The sequence below is a fragment of the Aplidium turbinatum genome, chromosome 2 (genome assembly GCF_918807975.1).
Source record: "Aplidium turbinatum chromosome 2, kaAplTurb1.1, whole genome shotgun sequence".
NCBI lineage: Eukaryota > Metazoa > Chordata > Ascidiacea > Aplousobranchia > Polyclinidae > Aplidium > Aplidium turbinatum.
The window spans coordinates 25334765-25357018 of NC_137473.1; the positions used below are offsets into that span (position 1 = coordinate 25334765).

A 22254-nucleotide genomic window follows, 5' to 3' on the forward strand; every position below is an offset into this window, starting at 1 on the left:
TTCTTCTCAGAAAAGTGAGAAGCATGTTTTAAGCCAATAAAAAAAATAGGTGGTGCCAAAATTTGAAAATTTTGTTTGTATTATAATGAAATGACTCTGATGTCATTCAGGTTGAAGTCATTTAAACCTATCATAAGCATTTTATTCCCCATACAAAGCCCAGGTAAAAGAAGATTTAAGAGTGTACGGTATTCTTGGAATGGATATGTAGAATGGCTAGTCAGATATTGAAGATTTAGTTAATGTCATTGCTGTGCAGAAAAGGATTTCAAATAAAAAAGGTATTTGCACTCAATTTTAATAATTTTTTTTGTGTTATGTTTATCAGTAGAACTGCTTTGTAAGTACCGGTAAAAATTTTAATCAAGATGTCACGAGCCTTTGCAGAAGGGGGAAATGTTGGGTTTGACAATCACTTTGCAAAGAAGTTTCAACAGTTAAATCGACGATCACCTTCACCTGTTCAAGGAGTTCAAGCTGGAGAATCCCCTAAATTGTCAAGAAAGGCAATCTCTAGTTTAGGAGATACAGAAAAGTCTGGAGTTGCTTTAAACTCTCCATGGACATTGTGGCTTGACAGGTAAGTGACAATACTGCACTGTTGGCTGCTAAGGGTACTTTCAAGAACTTTTACAAGGGGTGGAAATATTTTTTACAAAATATGCTGTGAATTGTTTTTTTATGACTTTTCATGTAACTTACACCTGTTTGCCATCATTATTTGATCATTTCTTAATAAAATCACGATTTTAAAATTCTATCACTTACCTGGATGCAACCTAGTTCGTACCCTGAACAGTTCGTACCCTGAAAAGACCGAGAGAAAAAATTAAAAAAAGCGGAAGTCGCTGATCGCAGTTTCCTCAAACATTTTAAAATTTTCCTTTTGAAAAGATCCAGAGAAACATAGCACAAAGCCGAAGTCGCTGATCGCAGTTTCTGCTAACCGTAACCCTTACCCTAACGCTAACCCTCGCTCATCGCAGTTTCTGCAAACATTTTTCCACAGTTTCCGCTAACCCTAACCATAGAGTAATCTATTCTCTAACCCTCGCTGATCGCAGTTTCCGCAAACATTTTTCCGTAGTTTCCGCCAACAGCAGTTTCAGCTAACCCTTACCCTAACTCTAACCATAGAGTAATCTATGCTTTAACCCTTGCTGATCGCAGTTTCCGCAAACATTTTTCCGCAGTTTCTGCTAACTTTTACCCTAACTCTAACCATAGAGTAATCTATGCCCTAACCCTCGTTGATCGCAGTTTCCGCAAACATTTTTTCGCAGTTTCCGCTAACCCTAACTCTGACCATCGAGTAATCTATGCTCCCTAACCCTCGCTGATCGCAGTTTCCCCAAATATTTTTCCGCAGTTTTGCAGTTTCCGTTAACCCTAACCCTCGAGTTTGTTTGCGTTGCGGAAACTCCGATTATCAGCGACTTCGGCTTTGGGCTATTAAACTGCGATCAGCGACTTCGGCTTTTTTATATTTTTTCTCTTGATCTTTTCAGGGTACGAACCGAGGGTACGAACTATTCAGGGTACGAACTAGATTGCACCCCACTTAGGCTACCTTACATGGTCACCTATATAGTATAAATCATGTATGATTGATTGATGTATTATATTGTAAAGGTATCCTATATCAGCTTAGAAATCAGAAAAAAAATCCTTGCAGCAAAGGTCTAGTAGACATTAGCAAAAGATTATGATAAAGTTCCATTTCTAACAGTATATATAATATATATATAAATCAAATGTAGTTATTACTATCTGAAGCCTTTACAAATTGTTTCACCTAACGGATCATCAGAAGGTCTTATATTCGCTCTGCTTTGCCTTTTTGCTTGGTATTGAGCACTTTTTGTAGTATTAATAGTTTTCATTGTTTTAATATATATATATATATACCAATTGCAATAGGTCTATCTTTTCAATACAAAGCTGCATAAATAAACACATAATTTTGAGGCTTTTTTTCTTGTGATGTACGGTACGGTAGGCTACTGATTCACAACCATCTTTATGCCTCCCTTTCATAAATCACAGAACTTTCATTTCAAGTTTTGCTTGTGTTTTGAACTTTCCTGCAGTATCAACCAATTAAACTAACCAAATGCAAAATGACATCATAATACACAACAGAGCTGAAAAAGAATAATCCAGCCATCAAGCACAAAGAAGTCTGCCTTGAATCTAATTGAAAGTTTGCATGATATATTTTTGAAGCTTGTATTGAAGACCGCCATGATTCAAATATTCAAAGCGTTATATTCCTGTTCCAAACAACTTTTTTATACAAACACAGCAATGATTGTCACAAGGTTTTGCATTAACTTTCATCTTATTTTTTTTTTTTGAAGCTGCTCCCACTGTTAAATCTGGCTACCCTATTTGGTCACTTTTGGTCTGGTAATGACTTTTAAAGTAATACTAGTTAGACCACGTATACAGTATACACGGTCTGGAAGCTACAGTACCTTCCAGACCACAGTAACTCCAGGACTGTTATACTGGTATACATAGGCGCCGGGTTTTGAAAATTGCCCGGGGGGCAAACTTTCTAGCCGACTGATTGCTTACATTCAAAATGCTGATGTTTGTTTGTCAGCATTGATGTTTTTTTGCGTCTATCTGCCATTGTATATCGCCAAGCTTTATAATGTAGGCTCAGGCCTCGAAATTCATGGCGGACATGTCCGCCGTCACAGCATGTGATGTCCTCGGGAAGTACCATCTAGATCGGTCATATTTGTCCGCCGAGAAATAACACAGGAACTAGCGATACAAATCGTCATTGCATAGCACGAACAATTGTTGCAATAATATATTTTTCAGCGCACTCTAGCGCGCATCTAGAAAATGTGAATACTGTATCCCTTAGCTTCCATTCAAGGAGGAAAACTTTCGATTTTTACGTTGCTTCAACGATTGATGACATTGAATCAGCGTAACAAAGGTGAATTCTTCACTAAGAATCGATAGGAGTACAGGTACTTCTACACTAATCACGCGCAATTTAGTTCAAGTTTTACGTCACAATGTCTGGCTTTGATCTCCGAGTAATAATGATACGGCAAGGTTGGTTACTAAATTAGATTATACGAGTAGGCTATTACAGCAAGATGCAACAAAATTTGTTAAGTTTTGGTATTACAGTAAGAAAGAAAAGACCTAAAGAAAATTCACTTTCGCTCACATGACACGCAAAAATAAACTTAAAGAAAAAAGCCTGTGAAACTTTGCACAGCAGAAAATAGTAGCGTTGGTGTAGAAATTTTCCGACTCCTGCCCAGAGTATTGTGACGCAATAAGCCACACGACCTCGTTCGGGGGAAGCTAATCAGTTATGTGACGTATTGACCAGCTACACGGCGCTTTGACTCTTCAAGCGCAAGTCGTTGGTCTGATGAAAGCCTTTCAGAGTGACTTTACTGATTTTTTAAAAAGCCTTCTAAAACCGTAGTTATAGTTCTGAAATGGTGATAAATTATTATCAAGATAAAGTGATTAAGCATGACGATCGACGCTAAAACTGGTGTGTCCGCCGTGAGACTTGATTTGTTCGCCGAGATAGCTGCTTAGACCGGACACGTTTGTCCGCCGTCAACAAAAACGAATTTTGAGGCCTGTAGGCTACTTCGAATTCTATGCTAGTCACTTTGAACTTTAGCTCTTAATACGCGTAGATACTAAACTGAGCAAACTGCACCTCGTTATTGACACTCGCAAGAAAAAACAAAGCAGAAGAAATCAAGAAAAACGTTTTTCAATCATTGTTACTATGCTTCAACGGCACCATGCTGGCGTTTGTCAGCTACCGTACTTCTGTTTCTTTTGTTATCTTAGGAGCAGCGCTCTTGTTGCAACAAGTAGATCTTTTAATTGAGATCGATCCGCAATGAAGGTCAATCTAACGCAAATTTGAACTTACAATCATTTGCTTTAGGATTTTTTTAAAAATAATTTGCGGGGGGGCAGCCACCCCGAGCTAAATTCACGGGGGGGCGCCGCCCCTCCGCCCCCCCCGGAGTCGGCGCCTATGCTGGTATATATATATGATACAGAATGCTGTGGATACATATATGATACAGATGTAATTATGAAAACTTTTACTAGGTTATTATTTTTGTTCAGTATTTTTTTAACATCCCAAACAAACCTTGAAGAAAACTTATATACAAACAGGCTACCTGTAAAGCATTAAGTGCGTTCAGCAGCCATTTTGTAGCATATCAGAGCATAACAGTCAGTAAAACATCCAGTATTCATAAGGCATTATCATGTTTCGTGCTGATTTATTGTAGTGATCTTTAACCTGTGGGTTGTGTGACCCAATGCCGGGCGCCTAAATTTTTGTAAGGTTGCCATAACTGACCATAAATGCTTGCTGTTGTTGTACAACTTATGTGTGCTTACACTGGTTTCAACTTTTTGAGTTTGTATTTTTTTCATTTTGCATGTTTCTTATTCTTGGGCTTTTTTGCTAGTGTAGCTTTTTGTTGGGTCCTCATTACGTTTTTTTTTTGACAATTTTTAGATGATTATTATGTCTAATTACATCACAACACTTCTGGTAGAATGCAGAACTCTGGGCATTTTTTCCCCGTTTTTGTCCAACTGTGCCATGCCCATGATGCCACATTTTAAAAACTAAAGTAGTATCATACCTAACTGTACTTCTAATTTGCATTCATCTAATCCTGGAATTTGCACAACATTCTAGTCTAATCTCGTTTACTACCAAATTTGATGTATGGGCTGCAAAAGTAGTTGCTTATTATTGAGCTTGTTTATGGTGTTTATTTTGTGCTTGTTTTTTTATATTAATTTGCTTGTTTTTAAATTATAACCTGACAATATTAGTTGAGACGTTCATGCAATGAGTTATTGTAATGGTAATTTGTAGCCAGTAAGTAAAGCTGAATATTATAAAAAATGGCATAAAAAATACAAGAAAATGATCATGTGATGAGGCTTTTTTAAAACTTGGTTTCTGTGAATTTAATGGCTAACTAAAGTGTGTATATACTTGTGTAGTCTCTTTTAAAGTATGATACGGTTCAAGCAGAAGAATCGATGAAGGAAAATAAACTTCAACGTCATTTAATTTGCGTGGATACTAAAATCATCCACACTGCGTGGATATACCATTTTTGCAAAGCAAAAATCGAGAAATCGTATTTCTTTTAAACAAACTCAAGTTATAAAACACACAAAAGGTCTCAGCAAAGTACTTTTGGGTGTCAAAGCACAACGTACGTGACTATAGCAAATTTTGTTATTCAACTACTGTACTCATCCCATTTTCAACTACATAGCTTTGTGAAGCAGGATTCAGTGCATTGGCTACAAAACAAAACATCATAAACGATTGGAAGTAGAGAGGTGCAACCTATTTCATTCCCTGAACAGTTTGTCCCCTAAAAAGATCACGAAAAAATACAACAGAGCCGAAGTCGCTGATCGGAATTGCCGCAAACGTTCCAAAATTACTAATACATTTTAAAATGTTTGTGGAAAATCCGATCAGCGACATCAGCCTTGTTCTATTTTTTTTTTTCTCGATATTTTCAGGGATATATATTCTAGTCAATTAGTCATATATATAATCTTGGTTGTTTGATATTTTGTTGCCATAATGCTACACCAAAATACTTGTATCATTCTACAGGTCGGTTCCTAATTTAACTGCTTCAGAGTATGAAGCAAATCTGAGGAAAATATACACCGTGTCAACAATTGAGGTAAAAAATATACAATATGTACACTCGTACAGTATACAGGTAATTTATAACAAAGCTGTGGAGTCAGGCGAAAATTATTTGACTCCTCAATTTATAACTGGCCCATTCCGGCTTCAGTGTTACCAGATTTTTTTAAGTTTTTTATATTTTTTTATTTTTTTAAAATTTAGTTTCACTTAAGATGCGATTAAAATGACTGTCTTCCCAAAAACTGTCAAGAACAAACACTACGGTACTATAAAGTTTAAGAGCACAATACAGAGAACAAGGACAAAAAATTGAAAAAAGCTTGCAAACAAGGCTTTTTTGCATTGATTTGAGATTCAGTAAATGCACTTCAGCAATTTGGATTCTCAAAACTATCATTTCAATGGGATATGAACTAAATTTAGCTTAAAGCTGTGTCGTGTATAATATAGATCGCTCTGTTTTCAAGTCATTGCGATGTTTTTGCAGTTGTTGGTTAGCTTGTTTCATTTCGAACCGACTTTCATGGAATAAATAACATTTTTACTTACAAAATTTTTGTTTTTGTTATTCTATTTTTCAATTTTGGATTAGTTTAGGCTGTTTCTTGTAATAATTTAGCTAGTTTTTAGTAGCAATGGGGCTGGATTTTTTTCTAGTGCCCAGTGAGTATGTAAATTTTTAGAGTGTGCCATCATCAATAAAAGTTTCCGATATTGAAAACTTTGTTTTTGCTTATGCTTCTAATGCAGGGGTTCCCAACCTTTTTACGGTCTCGTACCACTTGGACGCTTTGTACTGCCAAGCTTATCACTTCTTGCAGAATAACTAATTTGATCAAATTATATTTTATTAAGAAGAATAATATTGGCGTACTAAAATAACACTAAAGCACCACAACTAAATTTAATGAGATTTTAGTTTTTGTTTACTGTCCAGTGTCCACCAATTGGTCGATGCGCCGTGTAAATTTGCTTACAGCGCATCGAAAGTCATTTCCGGGCGCATCTTGTCAGTTTCGATTGTTTGATTTGATGTTCATCATGACTGAAAATTCCTGCTCGTATTCAGGCAGTCCCACGCGGAAGGGAAAATCAGTAGCTGTGGAACAGCATGGGAAGCTAACGTTGAATATTAGGAGGCCATACTGAGCCTGAAGTTTATTGGAGAACATTCCTTGTAACTGTTGTTGAACATTTTATTCCGATCGAATTTTAGCTTACAACTAGAACTAGCGTTATTCAATGCTATTTGTGCTATAAAACAGTAGATGATATCTATCAACAGCAATCATTTGACATAATTATATTAATTAACGCCACTGTCCCACAGCGTTGTACGGCTTTTCAAAGCAACTGTGCTCCTTGTTGACTATTATTGACATAACCTGTATTTTGAAGATCGTAATGATATGAAACAACAAAAATAGGCCTAGTTACGTAACAATAAAGATAGGCTTCGGGAAATTTTTTTTGTAAACAAAACCAGATAAACAAAATATAAAGTAGTGAATCCAAGTTTTTGTGAAAAAAACGGAAGCTACCCGCGTACCACCTGAAAAACCTTCGCGTATCACTAGTGGTACGCGTACCACAGGTTGGGAACCCCTGTTCTAATGCAATAAATGGGTAACGTAATCAAATAGTTTGGTTTGAAAGCCACATTCAAGGTACCGTACCTTATAACTGAATATTCTTGTGCCAGTGCTCCTACACCTTATCCAATATCCAATTTTTCTCATCACGTTTTTCAACTTGTCTTTTGAACTTAGGAGTTAATTTTCTTGTTGTGATTTCCTTTAATGTGTTCAATTTTTTATCAGTCAGGAAAGGGTTTCCTTCCATTTCATAATTTTCATCCCAAAAATGTTTAATGACGAATGTGGATTTAATACAGAATGCATTTCCAAGCAAACTTCAAGAAAATTGTCAGATAATAAAGATTGAAATCTCTTGACATGCTTAAAAAATAACTTAATAATGCAAGTCTTATCATGCAGTTTCTTGATTATATAATTGCATCCTGTTCATTTTCCAGAGTTTCTGGGGAGTATTTAACCATATTCCACCCCCTAGTCGATTAGTCCCTCGATACAGTTATCATCTTATGCGAAACAATATCCGTCCTGTTTGGTAAGTTGTCACTTTACTGTTCTTTCGATTTGATTAAATAACAAGATGATAAAAAATGTGGTCAAAATGGGTATGCTGCTATTGGGAGAATCCGATTCGGAGAAATCGGAAACAGCCTTTTTCGAAGAATAGCGAAATCACACTGGCATATGTATATTGAAAGTAATTAGCTCACAATAGAGAAATGAATGATAACTTAATGTAAGAATTTTTGATGGCAACAAAACTTTTGAATGTTATGTAAAAGCAAACCAAACGTGGTGGGCTGGTGGCCTACAAGTTTCATCGAAAGGAAATATGTTTGCAACCACCTAATTGGTCTAATTCAACTTCGATACGGTAGCCTAGCTCCCGGCCACGAATTTTTTCCCACAAGCTTTTTGTCTCATTTGCATATTTCTGTAAGTGTAACCTTTACTGGTTACCGCGAGGCACGCGTACAACTGTTTTTACCGATTTTTCAAAGTCAGCAGCCAATTTTCGCTCTCTAGGTCCAAATCTTGAGTTCATTTGACCTTCTCTTTGCTCTTCTCCAGTAGCTTGATTGGTACTGTCCAGCCTGGAGGTTCCACTTTCTGGTAGGCTACCATTTCGTCTCCACTTTTTCGTTTTGTCATCATAGAGTATTTTGGCAATAGTTCTGGGGTAGGTTGGCCAGGTCTTAAGCGTCGAACCGATGGTCGAACCAGGCGTCAAACCGATGTCCTCACGAACATAACCCAAAAAGTGTTTGCATTCACAATGTATTAATACAAACTCTATGCAAAGTAACAAAAAGTTTGTGGAACAAAATTTTGCTTTCCGGTCAGCAAATATTGTCATTTTTACATCATTTCAATATCACCAGACGTTGAAATTGTGTACAAAAGGAAACTTTTGCTGCCTAGGTGTAGGTTGTTACTGAGAAACATTTACAAAAGCCATTCGATTTGTTCAAAGAATCCAGTTAGCCTTACAGAACTTTCGTATTTACATTGATTCAATGTCTGAATACGTTGCATCACTCAGTTGGCCCATCGTTTTTCTTTACATTGATTTCACGTCTGAACAGGTTCATTCAATGTAAAAAGCTGTTTTGCTGACTGGCACGGCGTGCTTGTAAATGCAATGGCCATTTCGCCAATCAATTGCAACACCGATTCGCTCCAAAATTCCAGAGTGTGTTTCAATAGTTTGGTAACATATTTTTTCATTAGCATGGCAACAAGACCAAGAGGAGAACTCCTCCTATTTTTTGAAAACGCTGGCAAACAAAGTCTCAGCGAAAAAAAAAAACAGTTGTCAAACAGTGCTTCATCATTAACAATAGAGGTTAATGAGATAAAGTCTCAGCAAAAAAATGTCAACAAAATAAAGACAGTTGCCAAATAGCGTATAATCAACTAAGTTAAAACCTAAGTGGCAGTTTAGAATAAACCTGGGTTAGCTACAAAAGTTAAAAAAATGTAGAGATGCTGACAACCGCATCAAGAAACTTGTCGTTTGCTTCGATGGGCATAGCAATGTTCCACCTCAGTCCATGTGGGACTTCCTATGTGGTATCAGCCATAATTTCCAAATGGACGCATGAATTGTTATTTTTTGTTTGTTTGTTTGTTATTTGACATTGATTGAATCATCTCCGACGTTTTTGTATTGACTTGTTAAACTAGGGAGTGTATTTTCTAATAGTTGAGGATTCGAATATATTCTAAATTTGCATACAGACGGCGACGCAGGATACGTATCAATTTTATGTGAGCAAACATTTTAATTTAATAGTTCAAAAATAAAGTTAATTCGCTTTTTATTTTTCGCTAAATTTCAATTTAATTTATTTTTCTTTGTCGGAATGCAAAAGAAACGATATTGTGGAATAAAATACAAAACTCTGTAAATAAACAGAAGGTGTCGTTGGATTTTCAAAAATTCTCCGAAAAGAGCTTTCTTCGAATCGGAACGGGCCATTCCGTGTGTCGTAAAATTGCGTTATTATTGCGTACTATTATTGCTACTGTGTTTCCTTTACTTTGCTTCTGGCTGATTAATTGCTGCGTGACTCTGCTTACTCGATGAGTTGCCACTCACATTGTAGTGCAGTGGCTGGGAAGCTTGCATGCTGTTTAGTTTGAGCGCGTCTTTTATTATCGTTATTTTATGTTCCATAGAGTTAAGTTTACAACCAGTTAATTAAAGCCTTACAAAGGTCAAAGTAAACTAATGTGTTTTAGTACAATTTAATTAACTGTAAACTGATTACTAATGGACAGCAAGTGCTTAAGACCGCCGACCTTCGACGTAGATGTAAATGCCTCAGATAGCACCAAGAAATGGAAGCATTGGAGGAAAACATTTCAAAATTATTTACGTCGGATCGAAAATGCTACAGCCGAAGATAAGCTCGATATTCTGGTCAGTTTGATTGATGCATCGGTGTATTCCTACATCAGTGAATGCGCTACCTTTGATGAAGCAGTTGCGCGTTTAGAAAGTGCATATGTGAAGCCCGTAAATGAAGTATTCGCCAGACACCAGCTCAACACTTGCCATCAAAACTCTGGAGAATCGTTAGAAGATTTTTTACAACGATTGAAAGCGCTAAGTGGCAATTGCAATTTCATGGATTCTACCTCCGTGCAAATCAAAGAAGCGGCAATCAGGGATGCCTTTTTCGCTGGTCTTCAATCTGGGTACATACGACAGCGAATACTCGAAGACAACGTTCTTCAGCTTACTGCCGTATTTGATAAAGCAAGAAGGCTTGAAGAAGCTCGCAAGAGTGCTGATTGCTATGATTTGGTAAGCAGTAGCATGACTCCAGAAAATTCGATCGCTCCTTGCAACAGCCAGCAAGATGTCGCATCACTTCAAACTGAATGTGCCACCGTTAATCAAGCAACTTGTACGTTTTGCGGAGGAGCTCTACACAAACAAACTAACTGCCCAGCAAAACAATCCATATGCTACAAATGTGGACGCATGGGGCATTATGCTAGAAAATGCCAATCTACACAGCGAACAAATCCACGGATAAATGCTGCTGCGTCTGACTTTGACAAAAAGAAACCAAACTTTGAACTATCTACGCTATTGACGTCAGTTAAAAATGGAGAAAATGTGAATTTGTATGTCCTGGTGAATGGTTCATTAGCCAATTGTCTCCTCGATACTGGAGCTAAGCTCAACCACATGGACAGCAAATTTTGTCGTAAGGCAAAAATCGACATTGCCAGTCCCAGCACTAACATGAAAATTGATTTGGCTGTTAAAGGTGCTACTGTTGAAACTCAAGGCTGCTGTGCTGCGTCGGTAGAACTACAAGGCCGCAAATACTCCGATGTTGACTTTTCAGTCATGGATGATTTGTTATGGGATATAATCTTGGGACGAGAATTCTTACGACAACATGAAACCGTGAGTTTTAATTTTGGAGGTCCTGAGTTACCTTTGCAACTCGGTGTCTTAAAGCCAATTCGAGGTCTTAAACCAGTACGGTTATTTGAACATCTGACCTCCGACTGCCGACCCATTGCAGCTAAAAGACGTAACTACTCTAAAGCGGACCAGTTATTTATTTCTGATCACATTTCTCAACTGTTGGAGGACGACATCATTGAGCCTAGCTCATCGCCATGGCGTGCGCAAGTGGTAGTTGTAAAAAACGAGAATCATAAAAACGCATGTGCGTGGACTATAGTCAAACAATTAATAAATTCACTTATCTAGACGCATATCCGTTACCAAAAATCCAAAGCATCATTAGTGAGGTATTTAAGTACAAGTGGTTTTCCACACTAGACCTGCGAAGTGCTTATCACCAAGTGATGTTGCTCCCTGAAGAAAAAAAGTATACTGCATTCGAAGCGGATGGGCAACTGTATCAATTTAAGCGAGTACCATTTGGCCTGAAAAACGCAGTTCCTTGTTTCCAGCGTGTGGTAAATCAAGTCATTGCAAAATTTAACTGCAAGGGTACTTTTGCTTATTTGGATGACATTACGGTCTGTGGTCGCACACGAGAAGAGCACGATGCTAATTTGAACACATTTTTAAAAGCTGTGAAAGAATGTAATCTCACCTTGAACAAGGATAAGAGTATTTTTGCGACGAATTCCATCAAACTGTTGGGCTATCAAATCTCAGGGCATTTTACGACCCGATTCCGATAGAGTAAAACCGATTCTTGATCTACCTGTGCCAAATAGCTCAAAGGAACTTCAACGCATTATTGGTACATTTTCTTATTATGCGCATTGCGCAGTGGTTGCCAAAATTTTCAGAAAAAATAAGCCTCTTATCAATGCCGATAGATATCCTATATGTAGTAAAGCTGAACAAGCTTTCAATACACTCAAAAACGACTTGGCGTCTGCTGCCTTACAGATACCGTAATTGACGAAACCTCGCCGTTTGTGATAGAAACTGATGCATCTGAGAATGCAATTTCTGCTTCCTTAAATCAACAAAATCGTCCTGTGGCGTTCTTTTCTAGAATGTTGAACAAGAACGAGCTCCGTCATTCCAGCGTGGAAAAAGAAGCCGCTGCCATAGTTGAGGCAGTTCGGAAATGGGCCCATTTTTGTCAGGCCGCCACTTTACGATCATTACTGATCAAAAATCAGTAACATTTGTGTACATTGTACAGTTCCCAAAATTATGGTAAGATCAAAAATGAGAAGATAATGCGCTGGCGTATGTTATTAAGTGAGTTTGATTTTGAAATTGTATATCGGGCAGGCAAGTTCAATAATGTGCCAGATGCCTTGTCGCGAGCCTTTTGTGCAAGCATGTTTGACAATACGTTGATTGAAATTCACGAATCGTTGTGCCATCCTGGTATCACCCGTCTTCATCATTTTATTCGAATGAAAAATTTGCCTTATTCCATTGAAGATGTGCGACAAGTTGTTAACCGTTGTAAGATATGTTGTGAAATCAAACCTAAATTTTACAAGCCGCCTAATGCGGAACTAGTAAAAGCGACCCAGCCATTTGAAAGGCTTAGTTTGGACTTCAAAGGTCCGTTGCCGTCATCCAGTAAAAATCATTATATACTAATGATAGTAGACGAATTTTCACGTTTTCCCTTTGCCTTCCCCTGTTCGAATGTTGACTCAAAAACTGTGATAACTTGTTTGAATCAATTGTTTTCATTATTTGGTATGCCAAGTTATATTCATACTGATAGAGGTACTGCATTTATGTCTCGTGAACTGTCTTCTTATCTTCAGCGGCGTGGTATTGCAAGTAGCCGCACGTCTGTGTATAACGCACCCGGTAATGGTCAGTGCGAGCGTTACAATGGAATTGTTTGGTCTGCAATCAAGTTAGCTTTAAAGTCTCGAAAATTGGATACTCGTCAGTGGGAGTTAGTGCTTCCTGATGCTCTTCATTCAATCCGATCACTTCTTTGTACTGCGACCAATCAAACCCCACACGAACGTTTATTCAATTACAAACGTAAATCTTCGTTTGGAACGTCTGTGCCTACATGGTTGAGTAGTCCAGGATCTGCTTATCTGAAACGGCATGTCCGAAACAGCAAATACGACCCGTTAGTAGACGAGGTTGATGTGGTGCACACTACACCGAATTATGCCGTGGTCCGTTTGCCAAGTGGACGGGAAACAACTGTTTCTTTACGTGACATCGCTCCGAGAATGGAAGAAGAACCTGCTCTGAATGAAACAACTAACCCCAGCGGTATGAGTGTTGGTCAAAGTACGAGTGTTGACATCGGCCCTACCAAAGAGCACCCAATTGCTTTAGACGAACCGGCAGATCAACCCTCCAATAATCCTCAGCCGGCATGCTCCGAAGGATTTATTCAAGAACCGCGTCGATCTACTAGAGTTCGAAAAGGAGTAGATCGATATGGAGTTGTACCTTATATGTAAATGCTTAGTTATACTTCTGTAATTCTGTATTTGCTCTCATTTTGTTGTAGGGAAGAATGTCATAAAATTGCGTTATTATTGCGTACTATTATTGCTACTGTGTTTCCTTTACTTTGCTTCTGGCTGATTAATTGCTGCGTGACTCTGCTTACTCGATGAGTTGCCACTCACATTGTAGTGCAGTGGCTGGGAAGCTTGCATGCTGTTTAGTTTGAGCGCGTCTTTTATTATCGTTATTTTATGTTCCATAGAGTTAAGTTTACAACCAGTTAAAACTAATGTATTTTAGTACACCGTGCAAAATGCACTCTGGAGATAAGCAATAAGCATTGGCACTTTATCTTTTGTGAATACAGCACACTGCACTTCATCCTCTTGAGTGATTTTATTTTGAATATTCAATATTATTAAACCCCAAAGCTGATTCTATTTAATACGTGCTTGGATTTAAGCAGAGGTGGGCACTGGAAAGTAGTGTGCCTCATCAGCGCAATGGTTACGTGCCCAATCCAAGATCACACAGCACTCGTTTGGGAATGTGCTTCAGCAACACATTTCAGGACTGCTCTCTAATTTCCATCCAGCGGCACCTGGTGGATGGCAGGCCTCGAAATTCACGGCATACACCGCGGACATGTCCGCCGTCACAGCATGTGATGTCCGCGGAAGTACCATCTAGATAGGTCATATTTGTCCGCCGAGAAATAACACAAGAACTAGCGATACAAATCGTCATTGCATAGCACAAACAATTGTTGCGAGAATATAATTCCCCACGCTTTCTAGCGCGCGTCTAGAAAATGTGAATACTGTATCCCTTAGCTTCCATTCAAACAGGAAAAATTTCGATTTTTATTTTGCTTCAACTATTGACGGCATTCTTGCTGACATTGAATCAGCGTAACAAAGGTGAATTCTTCCCTAAGAATCGACGGGAGTACCGGTACTTCTACACTAATCACGCGCAACTTAGTTCAAGTCTTACGTCACAATGTCTGGTTTTGATTCCCGAGTAACATTGATAAGGCAAGGTTGGTTACTAAATTAGATTTATACGAAAGATTTATACGGCTATTACAGCAAGATGCCGCAAAATTTGTTAAGTTTTTGTATTACAGTAATAAAGAAAACGCCCAGGGAAAATTTGCTTTCTCTCACATGACACGTAAAAATAAACCTAAAAAAGAAGCCTAGTTAAACTTTACACAGCAGAAAATAGTAGCGTTAGTGTAGAAGTTTTCCGACTCGTGTCACAATTGTGATTGTGGCGCAATTGTGATGCAAGAAGCCACACGACCTCGTTCGGTGGAAGTTAATCTTGTGCGGCGTACTAAGCAGCTACACGGCGCCTTGACTTTTCAAGCGCACGTCGTTGGTCTGATGAAAGCCTTTCAGAGTGACTTTACTGAAATTTTAAAAAGCTTTCTAAACCGTAGCTATAGTTCTCAAATGGCGAAGAATTATCAAGATAAAGTGATTAACCCATATCATCCTACCGTCAGTTTAAACTGACAGCACGTTTAGATGGTTTCTAGATTACAAACCGTTTTGTCGAAACCCAGTTAGTATGTTATGCGGTTCGTAAGGTCTGTACCTAACACTATAGTACATTTAGTGAAATTCCGTTTATCCTTCGACTGGATATAACGAATCAAATTTCCAAAATGCATATTTTTTGTTGTTCGTAATTATAGCGGTGTCAATTTTTACTGGATTGCGTTATAATGACATAAACCACGAAATTAGTTAGAACTAACATTGCTGTATCCATATTTTGCATACTTAGAAGAAATTAATTGTTTGTTTAAGTTTTGTACCATTTCCGCTTCCGTCAGTTTAAACTGACGCTAGGGGCAGAAGGGAGCATGTAAATTGTAAATGATTTTACAAATTATGTGCAGAATAGTTGAGTTTAGGGGAACTTATTTTGCAAACATTTTGATTCTCAAGCAAAACGTTGATATATTAGCAAATGAAAACTTAATCTAGGTCAATTGGTGAACATAATATGGTATAACTGTTTCATTTTGAAGTTAAAAGTAGTGATATATCATACATCTTTTGATTTCATACAGCATAGCAATGGCAAAACATTTGCATGATAGCAACAAATTGACAGTTTTGAAGCATTGGAAACTCTTGAAAGGTTAGAAACTGATGAAAAATCAATATCAGAAGTCGTTTCTAAAGCAAATTTAGTTATATTTCCTCCTGAAGATGATGGCATGGATACAGATGAAGATGATGGTGGTGAAATGGATTGTATTCCAGACAATCTATGTGGTAGACAGTTGTTGGCTAATGCTGAATTGGATCTCGTTGGGAATGAGGGCATTCAACAAGTCGATGCACTTGAAACATTATCAATTTCAAGTTATCCTTCTGTTAAGCGGATATAATCAAATGTCACGACAAGAGATGTATTGGCAGAGGCGAAAGGATTCCAACAACCAAATGGTAACTGAACTGATGACAAAAAATGAATTTGAGGAATGTAAGCAATTTCTTCATCTCTCTGACAACCTGGGTTTTTTTTTTCGCTGAAACTTTTCGGTCATTTGTCCGAAATGACTTGAAAAAATTCGGTCATTTTTTATTTATTTCGGTCATTTTTTCTGATGAAAATATTTCCTTTCAAGTAGCTGATACAAACCAAAATTTGCACTTCCTGACTAGCTACAACATAGGCGCCAACTTTTTATGCTGTATTGATACATAAAACAATAGATGATGAACTAGCGATCGGCAGCAGGACAACATTTTTTGAAAGCAAACCGCAACAGCTTCGCGATAAATAATCACTGATGATAGTAGGATAGATAGTAGGATGCTACAATTCCACACCAGACAAAATCTGTCATTTTTACATTGATTTAACGTCTGCAGACGTTGAATCAATGTAAAAATGACTGATTTTGCTGCTTGCGACATAGCAAAAATCTACCATTTTGTGTCGATTCAATGTCATCAGATGTTGAATGCACCCAAAAACAACATAATTTGCTACGTAGACGGAGAGCGTGCGTTTGGCTTTATGCGCTTGCAAACAGACTCGATGTTGCTTTCGAAAGTCGAAACCTCTACAGTGAATTGTCGCGGCAGTGAATCGCTCGCTGTGAAAATGAACTTGAAGTCTCGGCACGACGTAACCACCAACCAACGCAACAAGGGCTGGTACAAACCGCATTGCGCACACGCGACATAATCAACGCAGTAACGGACTCGCGCAAACTGCATGGCGCACACACGACCGTTGCCATAGAAACCCGATCGAAGGCGGGGAATATGCGCATCTTTTGTTTCATCTGCAACGCGAAAACAGGTCAGTCATAAGTTGCGATATTGTAGTCAAAAGGGAGCTATGTCAAGTCGAAAACTTAATCAAACGTCTGTTCGTAACTATTTTTCAAGGGCTGTTTAGTGTTTACGGATGCCAGTAACTTTTAAATTTATTCAAGGTGACGTGCTGTTGAATTGATGTAAACGTGAATGATTTTACTTTCAACAGGTACATTTTCAAGCATATAATCAAGTTAGTATTTGCATTCCATTTTCAAGACATTGTCATTCCATTTACAGTACACCTTTTACTTTTTAGTAAACTTTTTCGTCTCTTGTTTCATGGTAATAAATCTAATTCGTTGCTAAACTTTATGTTGGGCTTAGCTTAAAGAGTCGCAGTCCATCAACCGCTAGCCTACGTAAACGCATGGCATGTGTTTGCTTAACCGAAGTGGTCGAGTTTTGTTTATAATAATTAACGGTAGGTCGAACGTAGCGATAACTGCGAGTGTGGCAATAAAAGCAATCCTAGTGTTACGACATAATTACGTCATCCATCTGCGTGACATTTTGCTGAATTTACGTTGCTGCTGATGAAACACGCTTTCGCACCCACGGCCAAAAAAATAGTTAGGCGCCTATGAGCTACAACATTAAGTTTCGCTGAGAAACGTTGTCGTGTTTTAACTGAGAAAACTTTCTTCAACGTTCATCAGCGAAACTCAACCTTGCAACACCCGATTTGACTATATATTTTTCGGACATTTTGACCGAATTGACTATATTTTTTTCGGACATTTTGCTAAAAAATCGGTAAATGACCGAAAAAAAAAACCCAGCTGACAACCAGCAACTAGACAAAAGTGACAAATTTTCCAAACTCCGGCCATTCTTCGCTGCAGTGAACAAACAATGCTTTGCAAACTACAAACCTGAACAACATGTGAGTTAGTGTTGGGCGATATTGAAAAAAACAAAACGATACGATATTTGAAAAAATACTCGATATTTCGATACTTTTCGATATTTTTGTTCTAACTAAGAAAAGAGTTTCTCAATCCTTGAAATTAGTGTCGGCAAGTGTCGAGGTGATTGCCGACGCAGATGCATGAATGGCGCATTAGCATCGGCAATAAAAATGCTGAGGCCACACGAGCGCTTGCAAGGTTAGGTCAGACATTCCTCCCAGTCGTTATGCCACAGCCATACATTTGCTCCTAAGTCAACTCCCTGATGGAGCTATGCGAAAGAGGCGTGTGGATGGGTATCAAAGCACGAAAGCGGCTAAACGTGGACGCTATACTACACGCTACAACGGCGAAGACAGTGTAGATTTACAGCCAAGCGATGAGCCTCTTGATGTGTCCGATTCCAGTGATGACACGACAACCTCATCCTCTGATGATACCGATTCTGACATCTAGTTCTTCATCAAACAGACTTTGTGTTGCTCGCAGTAGCCCAATTGTGCCGAAATTATGTTAGTGCACACGTAAATTGAGGCAATCTTCTCGCAGGAAGCTATTAATTTGTTACCGGTACTTGGTTGAGCAATTAACGTTATTTTATGATAATTCAACGTCGCTAGATGTTGAATTAATGTAAAACAAACGTAAATTTCTGATTGGGCATCGTTGTTACGCAATATAACCCGCCGGAAAAATTAAATCGATTTGTGCTGACTCGAACGTTGAATCAACCCAAAATTAACTTACTTTTCCTCCCCGTGAGTTATTCAACGTGAATTATCGTAACAGCGTGCGTGTCGCGTTGCTCGCTTTATCGCTACTTTTGGTATTATTACATCACAACAAATCAAACTGTGCGGTCGGGATAGACTATTCTAGTATATTTTTCGCTTCTCGTTTTACATGTTTTGGAACAATTTTTTAGTACAGTAATAAACGTTCATAGCAATTGCCGATGCAATTTCAACTTTTGCCGTTTGGCCTCGGCAACGGTTTTGTAGGGGTTTGCAGTTACGAGTTAGGGCTGTAATAGTTAAAATATCGAACGATATTGAAATAAATATCGATATTGAAAAGATATCGTATCGTATCGAAAATTCGATATATCGCCCAACACTAATGTGAGTGTGGATGAAAGCATGCCTTAGCATGGTACCATACTTTGGGAAACATGGCGCAAAACAATACATTCATGGGAAGCCTATAAGGTTTGGCTATAAGCTGTGGGTGCTAGCGAAGCCGTTAGGCTACTGCGTACAATTCCGCCTTTATGCAGGAAAAGACTCCCAGCTGGAAGAGTACGAGGGTATTGGGCTTGGGATGGGTGCTGCAGTAGTAGCTCATTTGGTGCAACATCTACTTCCACAAAGCGAGTCCAGTTCCAACTATCATGTGGTTATGGACAACTTTTTCACAAGTCCGGGACTTCTGCGACACCTTCGTGAAAAGTCTATTGCAGCTACAGGAACAGCCAGAGTTAACCGCATGGAAAATCCTCCCCTCAAGCGAGTTAATGAAGCTGACAAGTTACACAGAGGTGCCTCGGATGTTGCTGTGGAGACATCACATAACATCGCTGCTATCCGATGAAAAGACAGAAAAGTAATAAATGTTCTGTCAACCTTTGCAGGAAAAAACCCACTGCAAAAAGCGAAGCGATATAGTAAGCAGGAAAGAAAAAAGATTGATATTCAGCAGCCAAATGTAATACACGTTTACAACCAACACATGGATGGTGTTGACCGTTTGGATCAAAATGTTTCAAAGTATATGATCAACTTGAGAAGCAAAAAATGGTGGTGGCCATTATTTCGTTTTTGTATTGATAGGGCAGTCAACAATGCATTTTAAATATATCGCCATCGCAAGACCGATGCTGGTGAAATTCGTTTAGAATCTAAACGAATTTCACTAGCTAATTTCACCATCTAAACTTTAGATGCTCTGAGCTTCAGAAGAGCAATTGTTGAAAGTTACCACCAGCTTTATCGAAAAGATGTTCCAGATATACTGTTTCCGGGACCCAGGGCATCTCCGCAGCCCCATATAAAATACAGCACTGCCCAACACTGGATCATAAAAGAGAAGCAACGCCACTGCGCCAAACCAGGATGTTCTGGAACATCCCTTTATTTTTGTGAAACCTGCAATGTTGGCCTACATCATCAGTGTTTTAAGGAGAACCACATGAAATAGATGATGTCAGAATTGGGCTCTTTCAGCTGAACTCCAGCCGGGTGAACATGTGAGACGAAATGGTTTCAAGCCAATATAAAGTACCTTTTTACAATAAATCAATATCGCCAGACGTTGAATCAACCAAGAACATTCCTATCTTTTGATACTGTGACATTTGTTTGATTCGTTAACATGTAGTGATTTCTTGACTTTTTTGTCCATTATTGCTTTGGTTGAATACAGTAGCGTAGCCAGGAATTTTGAAAGGGGGTTTTTGACCACCCAACGGCGGGGGGTCTGGGGGGCCACCCCCAGAAAATTTTGAAAAATTCTTTTGAATTTGGTGCATTCTGAGAGAATTTTCAATAAAAATGTGGGTACGAATATTCCTGTAAAATGGTGCTGTCCGGTAGCATAGCAAAAGGATAAGATCATGTTTTCTTCGGCATTTTTCGGAAAATAAGCTAAGTCTCTGTGTTTTCTTGTTGCTACTTCCTGGCTGAGATGTTTGAATGTTTGATATTGGCAAAACTCGCTCTTTTAATGCAATTTTGTTTAAAATTAGGCAATTTTTTTTTAGACTGACAGCATCATTCTCAATATCGTGACGTCACACACGTGCCAAAGGGGGGGTTAACCCCTAAAACTCCCCTTGGCTACGCCACTGGACTTGAATACGTATTAGACTAAACACTGACCGAGAAAACTTTTTCGTATTTATTTTATATGCCCCCTCCTGCTCCTAACGTCAGTTTAAACTGACAGGCTAAAAATTGTTGATAATTGTACCCACCAAATTTTATTTTTCAAAAATATTGTTCAATTTGGTTAAGATACCTCAAAAATAATATACATACAAAAAATTGCAAAAAAAATTTGATTCAAGAGGATATGGGTTAAGCATGACGATCGACGCTAAAACTGGTGCGTCCGCCGTGAGACTTAATTTGTTCGCCGAGATAGCTGCTTAGACCGGACATGTTTGTTCGCCGTCAACAAAAACGAATTTTGAGGCCTGGGATGGAATAATTTTCTGGCAACAATTGGAAACTTAGCTCTGCCAATTTCGGTAACCGGCCCTGTGTCAAAAGCCTCTACAATCTACATGTATGCGAAACCACCTGAAATAACCTATAATTCAAGGCTTTGTCAGTGTAAAGATAAAAATTCAAAACTAACCAAGTGCGCTGCTTTTTTAGCGATAGCTATAGCACTATAGCAGCACTGTATTTTTTTTACATAGTAACAGTTGCTCTAGTGATAATGCTTTTTAGCAATGTAACGGCTGCACGCCGCAGCATAGATGCTGTATTTGCTTCAATCTGAATTGCTTTTTTCTTGCTACCTGCTACTTCCTTGTCTAATCCTAGAACTACTGAAAAATTATCTCGTTTGTAGTTGGTAACAAACCTAATGATGAAGCTGACAGCAAATGAGTTTCGTTATTTGACGTAGTAGTATCGGAAAAACTTAAACTACAAAACTACGGGAAGGTTGATATACCTAGAACGACCACACCAGTCAATTGACCTGTAGATAAGCACATAAGGATAGCGTTGTTTGTAGGTAGATGTTTCTGAAACAACATATTTGGTAGAGATGGAAAACCAAACCTCTGCCCGAGCTTTTGTCAAATAAGTTTGATTATTCGATATCTACAAGAACAATTTATTCAATATTTCAACTTGTCGACTGGTGTAGTAGTTCTAGGTATATTTATGTTTTTTTCCGGAGTTTATTTGTTTAAAGTGATTATCTTCATAGAGCATGTAGACCATACCTAACTCAAGGATTAGCCATCATATTAGTCGAATATGTGCTCATATACAGAAAATATTGCAAAAACAAATGTCTGACCGGTAATTAAGTAGTTTTAGTGTTAATGAAGAAAAATCCTTTTTAGCACTTTTTGTGTGAAACCTTGGCAAGTGTGGTGCCAACCTCATCACCCGCAATTATTTTAAAAAAATAGATTTTTTGTTACAGGGAGGATGAGGTGAACGCAAACGGAGGAATGTGGAAACTACGTTGCCACAAACTTTGCACTGTAAGCTTACCTTTTTCGTACATTGTCGTTGTGTTTCCATGGTGGTTTCGTTCTTTAGAC

The 22254-nt window shown here is 38.3% G+C and overlaps 1 protein-coding gene across 1 annotated transcript in view; it reads left to right on the forward strand.

Annotated features, from left to right (window-relative positions):
• Positions 1-334: 334 nt before the first annotated feature.
• LOC145764567 (eukaryotic translation initiation factor 4E type 3-like) overlaps positions 335-22254 on the forward strand; it is a 42540-nt gene continuing 20620 nt past the window's right edge. Inside the window, exons 1-4 of the mRNA XM_082576191.1 lie at positions 335-580; positions 5672-5744; positions 7749-7843; positions 22134-22194. Of these exons, the coding sequence (XP_082432317.1) occupies positions 369-580; positions 5672-5744; positions 7749-7843; positions 22134-22194 (441 nt within the window). The 5' untranslated portion in view covers positions 335-368. The remainder of the gene's footprint in view (positions 581-5671; positions 5745-7748; positions 7844-22133; positions 22195-22254) is intronic.